Below are 11,442 nucleotides of genomic sequence, written 5' to 3' on the forward strand. Positions count from 1 at the left end.
AGTGAACTGTACATACAAAATATATATTATTATAATATTAATTTGGAAGTGAAAATAGGAGAATTCAATTAGTCATATTTAACTTGTGAAGATGGGGGAGGGTGGGAGACTGTTCTGAAGTTGAATATGGGCTTCGTAAATTTAATCCCCCCCCCCCCCCCCCCAGCTCTGATGATCGAAGCCAAAGTTTTTCACTACAGTGATATTTCCAGAGTGTCTCCAACAGTAAAAAATGACTGACCCCTTATGGGAGTTACAATTAGACTTGGAGAGTTGTTTGTATTGTTGACTACAAATTATCATTATTCCATATACAAGCCCTGAACTTTATGACAAATATTCATCAAGTCCATTAAATACATAATATATCTCTATACACTGTGGAAAAAAAATGAGAATTCAGTCATTCATACGTTGTGTATTAATTGTGAAATAGTATGTGAATATAGCTCTGTATATTGTGAACTACATATTCATTAACTCCATCAAATGTGAATAAGCTTGGGAAATACTAGCTTGGCATTTTGAAAGCCATGACAATTCATCTAGTTTGTCAACCAACTGTGAATAGTGTGGGAAATACCAGCGTCGTACATCATGAAAAACATAAACATTCATTCAGTTCCTCAAGTGTCCATAGCATGTGAAATATTAGTCAAATTCACGAGAATATGAGGATTCATCGAGTGCATGAGATGTGTATAACTAACGTGTCATTGGGAAATCAAGCCAGTCCATCACGCATTACGTATATGCAAAGTAATCAATATGAGAATTAAGCTAGACCACAATTATGTAATTGTACATGTATGATGAATGAACACAGCTTTTAATTCGAGATTTTTAACCTAGTAAATTTTTTAATATAAATGATGGAAGTACACAAGGGAAATGCTATTTTTTGATTGTCCATGTACATGTATTTGGCTTGGAATTTTTGTTGGCAAAGGTGATGATCTGCATAAACTGATTGGATAAAAAAATGAAGGAAAATCTACAAGGTCAGACATATCCCATTTCTTCTCTCCAGAAATAGGAGGACTAATATGTATCAATACACAGAAATATCTTGTGCTGCCCATTTTTTCTTGAACCTTCTTATAAATTAAAATATACACCTATATATAATTTTAACATTTTTTTACAGATTTATAATTGGAGGAGAATATTTTCTAATTGATTCAGAAAAGATACTGAAAGGCCAAATTCAAAGTTTCTTTTCTATGCACCTCAAGTGTGGCCATGTTTATTTCTTATCTAGGCTGTAAAAAACGCTGAAAATTGTCCCTATTCAAATGGAAATACTGCTTCATGTGTATGTCACGTTTCTTTACTTTAAGTGGCTGTTTTTTTATGTGTATGGAATCAACATCTAATTTGTGATTTTATGGAAGAAGGCCAAGGTTACAGTCATGGCAAAAATACGAAAGAAAAATCTCCTCCAGTGTATCTGCTTTCGTAATGTATGAAACAGTGTATGAATTGAGGTCGAAGATGATGCAGATAATTGATAGTTACCGTGGCAACCATTTCCATGGTTAAAGTGATGTAGGTAATCTATTGGCTGTAGTTCTGTATGCTTGCCTGCTTTCCCAACGGAAATGAACGTAAGGAGAAAAATACAGATTTTAACGTATGGGAAATAAGTTAAAAGTGACAAAGGGCAGTGTTGTGTATCTGACGAGAGAATCAATATTTGTGCAAAATAAAAAAATGGGAATTTTATGATTTTTTTTATACAAGTTTATGGGATATATAATTATGTAATTTATGTTCTCTGTTTATTTCTCAAAGTCATTCATATTTCCTATCCTTGCTGTTTTATTTGATAACATGAATAATCTGAAGCCAAATATCAGATATAAGAAATACAAGATACGTTAATAGCCACTTCTTCTGTTATAATTATAATGAATCAAAAATGACCATGTCAATCTCAATAAAATCCCATGAATGATAAGGTTCCATTTGTTTATATTTACCATATTACATATCATCTGCACAAGTCCCTTACAGTCTTTTTTGCTTATCTAGTGTTGATAATCAGATTTTGTTCAGATTTGGTACATGTGTACAGATAACAGTCAGTTGAGATTACATAAATGACAAATTGAATAAATACTTTGTTAGTAAACTGTATGTTATGTTAATCTACATTTTTCATGCTACATGTATATGGTTGTTTGACACACTAGGCCCCCAATCCCCCCTCCTCCCCCCTCCGTCCCCCAAACACCCACCTATATACATGTATGTACACACACAAAAGCTTCACCCTCAAGGCCAGAGAATATCCTATCATAGCCTAAAGGGGAAATATAACTTTACAACTTATGTTTATTTGCAGATTAAAACATTATTCTTTTTGTGTACTTCTTGAAACAGCAGATTTTGTGTCATGAATATTAAAGTGGCACCAATATTGGGTCAAAATGTTGGGTCAAAATGCGGGTGACATTGTGGATCAAGTGCAAAGTGGGGACGGTTAGTTGATCTAACCAATGTTTCTACTTTATTCTCTCTCCATAATTGTGCATAAAAATAAAATTTTGTTCAATGATAGAAATATATGAAATCATTCTGTAACTTAAGACGTATTGAAGGTAGAATGCACCTCAGGGACAAAATTCCCTGAACATCAGAGTTGTTAAATTCTCTCCAAACTTTGCCATATGAAAGCTTGTTCCAAGTCCTTTTGAAATAATGAAAAAGATTTTTGGGTTCACTGTCTTCTTTTCAAGTAACTTGTCTTTTCTCTAAATAGTTAGCGCATCATTCTGTGGCCATTTTGAATTTAAAAATGGCTAAATTTTGATTTAATTTTGATCGCTATTTCGAAAATGTGTACAGTGACCTCCAGATTTTTCTAAAATTGATTTTAACTGAAAAAGGGTGGAGTTTTATTGAACAAAATATCAGCAAAAGCTTAAAGAGTTTATTTCCTAGGTGCAACGTTAATATGAATTTCAAAATGTCCTAATATTTCTTAGCTGTGTTTATCTGTAGCAGCTCATAAGTGAACAACATGTACAGCTCATTTACATCTCAAATAGGGTAGTAGCATTGGGAGAAGTCATTTTGAAAGGTTCATCATGAATGTTTCAACACTGAGGGAGCTGTTCAAAGGCTGACATCTATCTCCCGTACATGTGTACATTGTATGTTCTTGATATTTAGGTATCATGTTACTGCAACAAATTGAATGATTTTATAAAATCAACTAATTGGATTTTCTGAGATTCAGCCATATTTCAATTTGATAAAACACTCGAATTTGTAGGAGATGATAAAGTGTGTTTATATTGATAAGAACTTGATTGTTTTGCAAAATATTAAAGTGCTTGTCAGTTTTAATAGCCCGTTATTTGTGCGGCATGTCACATTGAGATCACTTTAATAAGTTCCTGTTTTTTTGTAATATGATTACAGTAGTCATCGTTCACTGAAGGTAGACAATTTATTTAAGATGAAAATGAACCGAGGGTATACATGTAAGACAGACAATACAATAATAAAAAGGAAATTGTGCGCGAGTTTGGAAAAACATCAGGATTTGTGAGGAGAGATTAATTCTTACCACGTATTCTCTCATTAGATTACAGATTGCTTTAGTTTATTTTATGCCATTGGGTTAAGTACATGTATGTCAATTTATCTTTTTTAAGCATTGCCGAGTAATTTTACACACGACATGCACTTAGTCTGACAACAAGGAAATCACAAAACTTAAATACAGTCCTGTAGTTCCGTAAACCCAAATCAAACCTATAAAGATAATTAAACTAGCAAATTATAGAATGGAGCCAATAAAAAGGAACCTTACGTCAAGTCCCATAAACGGACATCAAGGCCTGTAAATATAGTCAAGGTAGAATGCACCTCGGGGGACCATTTTCTCTTGAAATCAAAATATCTCAAAACTTTAAGACAGATGAAAGTGTGTTTGACAGGATTCTTTTTGAAATAATTAAGGAACTTTGGGTTTTGACTGCCTTGTTTTCAAGGAAATTGTTAATCTTTTATTTGCCCACAGAATTCATATAGTCATCAGCAGCCATATTGGATTCTACAATTTAGGATTCTATTTTTAAAATTCATATGCTGAACCCCCGCCCAATTTTGTCCTTTATTGTAGCTGAGATTGCATTTGACTGCAATTTTATTTCTAAGACACAATATTCTACTTTAAATTGATATTTCACTGACGATAATTTTTGTCTCCTTTTTTTCAGGTTGTGGCCATATTATCAATTCTCTTTATTGTGCTATCAACTATTGCACTTTCGTTGAACACTCTTCCAAACCTGCAGCATCAGGATCAATACGGACAGCCAGGGGATAACTACCAATTAGCACTAGTTGAAATGGTGTGCATAGCGTGGTTTACATTGGAGTATGTACTGAGACTTATATCAGCGCCAAACAAGTGGAAATTCTTCAAAGCACCACTGAACGTCATAGATCTTATAGCAATACTACCGTTTTATGTGACTCTCTTCCTCACAGAATCAAATGAAAGTTATATGCAGTTTCAAAATGTGCGTCGTGTTGTACAGATATTCCGTATCATGAGAATTCTTCGGATTTTAAAACTTGCGAGACATTCGACGGGACTTCAAGCATTAGGTTACACATTAAAGAGAAGTTACAAAGAGCTTGGATTGTTAACACTATTCATAGCAATAGGAGTAATGCTGTTTTCAAGTTTAGCATATTTTGCCGAAAAGGATGATCCCAATACACTATTTGTGAGTATACCTGTAGCATTCTGGTGGGCAGCAATTACCATGACAACAGTTGGATATGGTGATATTTATCCAAAGACATTACTAGGGAAACTTATCGGTGCTGTTTGCTGCGTGTGTGGTGTACTTGTCATAGCCTTGCCTATTCCTATTATTGTCAATAATTTCTCGGAATATTATCGTGAACAAAAGCGCCATGAAAAGGCTATGAAACGGAGAGAAGCATTAGAGAAAGCAAAGCAAGAAGGAAGCTTGATAAGCCTCAATCTAAGAGACGCGTGTCTGGAAATGATTGATGTTTTAGTTGATAAACAGGGGCAGTCGCCACAATTTCAGAGGCACAGTATTTCTAATTTATCACTAGGACATGGAAGTAATCACTCCGTATCTCTTGAAAATCCACATCAGGATGCTAATCGGATGCATAGTCTACCAAGTGACTGTGGAGCTCATTATCGCTCTTCTGAACCTTTGCCGTCTCAAAATTGCCACAGAGATCATTGTAGTCCTGCAACATTAATGTCTCATTCTGGTCAGCAAAGTGCAAATAGTTTAGCATCTGAAGTATTTCTTGATTCACTTGAACAAGTTGAATTGCCTAAAACACATCTCGCAATTGGTAGAATGGGAGTCCTGGCAACACAATCAGGATTAAGTGGAACAGATAAAGAATCATCGCCCAAGCCTCCTGGGCGACATCAAACATTATTAGGGGACGATACACAAAGTCATAAAAGTGTAGACAGCTATGCAAGTTTTGGAGCTGATGCCAGTGGACAGGATGGTAAAAAAATACCTAAAGCAAGTGCAATAGTTGATAAACCAGATATAACAATAACAGATGAAAATGATATTCCACATGCAGCGTCACAGACAGGAGAACAAGAAAATGAAACAGGTCTTGGGTCTGAAGGGGAAGATAACGCTACAGTGACTAATGGACCCAATGGTCCTAAAAAGGAAGATGATATTATTGTACAACAATTAGATGATGGTTTTACCACTAAGTGGAAACGGGCTACACCACCAGAAATACGGCATGCTAAAGATAAAGCAGGATCAGAGGCAGAAATAGAGCCATTAATGGGAGATGATGAGAAAGATGATGAAGAAGATAGAGGGAGTATGTCATCCACTGATTCAGAGGATAGCAAAAGCCCTCAAAAACCTACTAAAAAACCACTTCTTAAAGGTAGATTTAAAAGACCAAAACTTTCAACTATTTTAGGATCTGGAAGTGGTAAAAAGCTTTCAAATTCGAAAGGAGAGAAGGAACGATCATCAAAAAGAAAAGATTCACAATCAAGTGACAGTGCATCTGATACTCAGAGTCCCGCCAAAAGAAAACCAAGTAAAAAACATGACAAAGGACGTAAAGATAAATCAGGTAAGGAATCATCAGTAGAACCACATCAACCCATCAGTAAACAAGATTCAGGGCCTAAGCAACCTCTCAAAGCCATTGGTCCAAAAACAGGTCCTAAACCACAAGCGCAACCAGTTAAATTTGTCGGTATAGACAGCCAGGACAAAGATGCTTCAGATGATGAAGTGAAACCTCACCAATCTGGAGATGAAATAGAACTCAATAATATGTCTGAGGTAGATTCAAGCCAAAATGGGAGCAATCTTCCCTCTGTTGAAGCTGGAGCATCTGAACAAGCTGCACAAGATGACACTGTTTGTTGACACATGGTACAAGTGTTTTCGTAGTTATATAATCCAACTGAAAATCGGAGTATACTTCCTTTGACTGATCTATGAGCCTTTGAACAAACAGCAAACAGTACACATCAAGAGTCAATATCCAACTGGACTGGCATAAGGCTTGTTCAGTGCTAACACAGGATCAGCATTTTGTTAAAATAAGGCTGGTGCCAACACTTCACCTGTATGTTTTAACAACTGGTAGTGTTAATGCCTGCTCTAGCTCTACACTGGACTATCCAACTAACATAAAGCTAACATTGTGCTAGCAAATTGGAATGGAAATCTTGATTTGTAATGTAGACAACAACATATTGAGACAAGTAGATATGATCTGGGTTTCCATTTTGAGTATGAGGGCATTTCAAATAAGGACTATGAATATTGAATCTAAAACAACTTCCAACTTAAGCTTTGTCTTTCAAATAACTACATGTATTTTATGTGAATAGAAGCTGCATGTCTGTTGTCTTTGATAACTTAGTGTGTTAAATATTTATGTGATGACGTGATGTATGCATTGGAATTTTACTCACACACACTATTTAATCTAGTCCTTGATTTTATGAAGAATTTACAGTTGTCCTGATAGGAAACTACGACCTTGGAATTTTGGTATAAAATTAACACAAATCAACTTGTATAATAATAATACCGTCTATATATGCTTCATTGTGACATATAATTAAGAAAATAACAAAAGTCATGGAAAATTTTTAGAAACATTTGAAATCAAGAATTATACATCATTGTATTATGAAAATTGTGAAATTGTTTAAATGTAAGTCTAGTAGTGGCTTTTATGATTCCTCTCTGAAATCTTCAATAACGATAAAATTATTGTTTTGATTGTTTAATTTCATTTGATGTATACAACAGACGTCTTTCTGTGATGTTAAAACTTATCAGATATAATGCTTAATGCTTTTGGTTTTTTCGTATTTCATTATCGTTTGCTATTCCTTTTTGGATTTCAAATGTAGCTAAATATCCAACACGAACACCAAAAAGTACATTTTGTATGTACATGTATGCCCTTTAAAGTAGAGAAACCTGAATTTGAAATTACCACAAACTGCTCTCCTAAAATCTAAGTGGATCTTACATGTAGATTAGGTACTTGCAATAGGGAACTTGCAAACCTGCCATCTTGAATGGTGCATCATGGGACCTATAAATATGAATCAATCAGTATTGTACACAATAATGGTATATCCTGACCATTGTAGGAGGTATACTCCATCGATAGCTCCAGATTAGGTATTACAGTAACTACAGATAATCCCATAGTCCTTTGCATCTGAGCATGCTCAGTCTGGATTGCAAGTTCCATATTAGCCATCCTCCTGATTTAAGTCTTATTAGGCTGTGATTACAGCCGAGGTTTACATATAAGATCTAATCCACCTAGACTTAGCAGAGTTTCTGTTGGTAATTTCCACCAGTGCAAGTAATCACGGGTACTTGTGTTACTATATGATGTGTACTGCTGTAATAATCATTATATTCTTAAATGTATATGAAAATAAGTGATTTCAAAAAAGAAAATTATTGCAGGGAGGAATCATAATTTGAAGTGTATATACAGATCTTTATGACGATATTTTGTTTTGTTGTGAAAGCCCCCACTGGTGTAGTCAGTTTTGTAATCATATAAACGTATCATATTGTTGCAGTCTACAACTAACATTAATGTAAGATTTTAAACAAATTTAAGCAATAGAGAGTGAACTTTTGAACAAAGATTTCAGGACTATTATCTGTTACTTTATCAAATAATTCTTCATATTTCCTTTGAGAGAGGCAGACCTTGCTGAATGATTTAAAAAAAAAAATATTATTACAGTTCTAATAAGGTCTAAAGGATTTTAAAAAACCAACAAATTATTAGTACAGTTCTAAGACAGAACATAAATTGGAGATATGTTTGTTTTTGACATTTGAAAGTGTCTTTAATAGAACAGTTAACTAGGGTTAGATGAATCTCAGACAAATCAGAGCTTTGAATGTTTTTTGGTATTTTCAAACGTTTGTTACCAACATTTTCCAACCCGAAATCTTTGCTGAGCAAAGATCTGTAACTTGATTTCCCAGCATGCTCATTTTGTCAAAGTTCTGCCAAAATTTACTTTTCAGACTGAATACAAACTTGAATTCATGAAAACTTGCTTTTATGGTTTTTGCATCGCATGTTGGCAACTATTCTATTTGCCTTCAGGTTGCATACTTGCATTTCTTTAACCAATGAGGTACTATGACACCTTACCACCAGAAATGCAACTGATGTCGCCTTATTGTATGGCCAAACTGTGTCCTAACTGAATCTCTCCTTGAAGGGAACAAATGAATGGGTCGGCTGTACTTATCTTAGCTGTATTTCGTATTGCTAAAGTAAGCCAGAAAAGCCATCTCAACTAATTTTCTCTCTGATATAGAGTTATGAAATTGTCAAAACTGAATTATCAAAGTCCCTCTTACGCGAGGCATTATCATGACAAAATAAACACAGTTTGGTGCTTTAATAACCTCTTGAAACAATATCCACAAAGTGCTTAAGCCAAAACGTTACTTGTAACACCTACCTGATTTGTCCATTTGCATACCGGTATGTATAGCTCTATTTGAGAGAGGTACACACTGCAAGTTTGTTGAGATTTACATTTAGAGTCGTCTGAGCTGGCCATGCAGTTAAAGTAACCCACCCTCACCTTTGTTCCCCTTCTCAGTACAGTGTAAGTTTCTGCAAACACATAAATTCTTACTCTGCAGATTTCATTTGAATGAATGAGAGGATTATTACTGACAACATTTATAAAAACACTAATGATGAACTGATTAAAAAATACTCAAGTTTGATTATCAAATGTACTTTAGTTTAACAGAAAATATTAATGTTCTCATAATGTTGTGGTTAGATGCTGTTTTGGTAGATACATTTTCCAAGCATCATAATCAGTAAATATTGTTTTCAGTAAACATTTATTTGTTACAATGAACACAGATGCAAATTATTAAAATGCCAATTATGTATTAAGCTAAAAGTTTATAATAAGTCTGTAGATTCACATGCTGCGATGGGTAATTTTTTTTATCTTGTTTTGGCACACTGGTAGTATACATACATGTACATTAGGTGTGGAATTTGTTCGGATACAAAGTCAATATTTCTCAATTGCACAAACTTTGAGCAGTTTGGTTTCGTTTCCTCAACTGCAAACCCAAAGAGTCTTAATGAAATGTTGAAAAAATCTCTATAATTCAATATGGCTGAACATTGACAAAAGCTGTGACTGTTAGAGACGTTGCATATCATACAAAATGATCAAAGGTGAATGTCTTAGTGTGAATTAAAAGGGTGTGAACAAATACTTAAGTCTCACATTTGGATCTCTAGCTGTTGATGGATCTGATTTTTTTTTTTACATGATTCACTGTATGGATTTGGGAATTCTTGACTGAGGATTATCCATGGCATTTCCTAAGACTCTTCAGGTAGAGAGTTTAACATACACAAATCAGTTGGGTATCTGTGTGATTAAGGGCTTTATAGTACATGTGTCAAACAATTCAATTATTTGATAATATTCAACAACCATGTAATGAAATAATGACCTTATATCAACACTACAGCTATGGTGTCAATAAAAATATATACATGCATCCATGTACATTTTGAAAATGTAATAATTGCAATTTTATATCAGTTTGCTTGTGTTTTATAGATATATTGTATTACATTCATCATTTTGTAATTGTGTATTTTTGAAATGTTACTTTTAGTGCTCTGTTTATGACCTACCCGGACAGGATCTGGTAAAAAAATGGCTGCTTGATTATGTTAATTGTCCTTTCCATAAAATCTATATTTTGTGTCAGTTGGTGAATTGTTTTGATTGATAAATAAATCCTCCTTCTCCCAGATTGTACTTAGTTGTGTACAAACAATACTCCCTTAGGAGAAAGAAGATTTTTAATGTAAGTCGATACTGGCCCAGCAGATCCAAAAACAGATTCTGAAACTGAAGTTTACTTTGTGCATCTAAATATAGATATTTGCTTATCCATGTACTGGGTATATTATATTAGAGTATATATTACAGATATTGCTTGCTAGATCTGTTGTTTTAACTATGTAACTCAACCCCACAAAACCAGTCTATTTTGAGAGGGACATTGATGAACAAGTGATACACCTAGTTGACATTTGAAAATTTATTTAAAATATATAACACTTTCCGATTGAAAATGAATCATTGAAAGAAAATATAATGACATATATAAGTTGATTTTCAGAAATTATAAAAAATATATAAACCTCTTGATGGTCTATCAAATTGACGTAAAATAAAAACCAACTGATTTGTTAAAGACAAATGTATGGACGTATATGTGAAATCAATAATTAATATTTGTGTGAATATCTGAACTATATATTATATCAAATGAACAAAAGGAAAGATGAGATTGATAAGAAATTGAATTAAAATGCTGGTCAAAATATAGCAGAAAATATGAAATCATGTGCTTGAAAATTAACATAAAGTTGATTTAGATATGTTAATATGTTTGATAGTTATAGACGCTTGAATTTGAAGCGTCTAATTCACCCTGTACATAGTGCTTTTGCTTAACTTATTTCAAAGTATATTCTCAGTTTTTAAAGATATTTCTTTTGGCTGAAAAGCAGAGAGAAATCATAATAACTACAATATCTTTGTATCGTTTTGAGCTGTCGGTTATTTAATGATGGATGTAACTTCTTTTTGTGTAAGGATGAATCTCCTCAGCACGAGAATTTCTGTATAATTATCTGTCAGATACTAAAACTTCATATATTTTGTTTAAAAAACAATTGAGTATTGTTAAACTTCTTTATTACTAGATGTTTTCGATGTAATCTTTTGTCCAATAATGTAATCTGTTGTCTAGCAATATTGAATTTTTAATATCATTTCATCTTCTTAGGTTTGAAATGTTTGTGATATTCCTA

At 33.6% G+C, this 11,442-nt stretch overlaps 1 protein-coding gene across 1 annotated transcript in view; it reads left to right on the forward strand.

Annotated features, from left to right (window-relative positions):
- Positions 1-6,550, forward strand: part of LOC144445576 (potassium voltage-gated channel subfamily B member 2-like) — a 78,479-nt gene extending 71,929 nt beyond the window's left edge. The window contains exon 2 of the mRNA XM_078135184.1: positions 4,233-6,550. Within this exon, the coding sequence (XP_077991310.1) occupies positions 4,233-6,434 (2,202 nt within the window). The 3' untranslated portion in view covers positions 6,435-6,550. The remainder of the gene's footprint in view (positions 1-4,232) is intronic.
- The last annotated feature ends 4,892 nt before the right edge of the window (positions 6,551-11,442 follow it).

The sequence above is a fragment of the Glandiceps talaboti genome, chromosome 14, assembly GCF_964340395.1.
Source record: "Glandiceps talaboti chromosome 14, keGlaTala1.1, whole genome shotgun sequence".
Taxonomy (NCBI): Eukaryota; Metazoa; Hemichordata; class Enteropneusta; family Spengelidae; genus Glandiceps; species Glandiceps talaboti.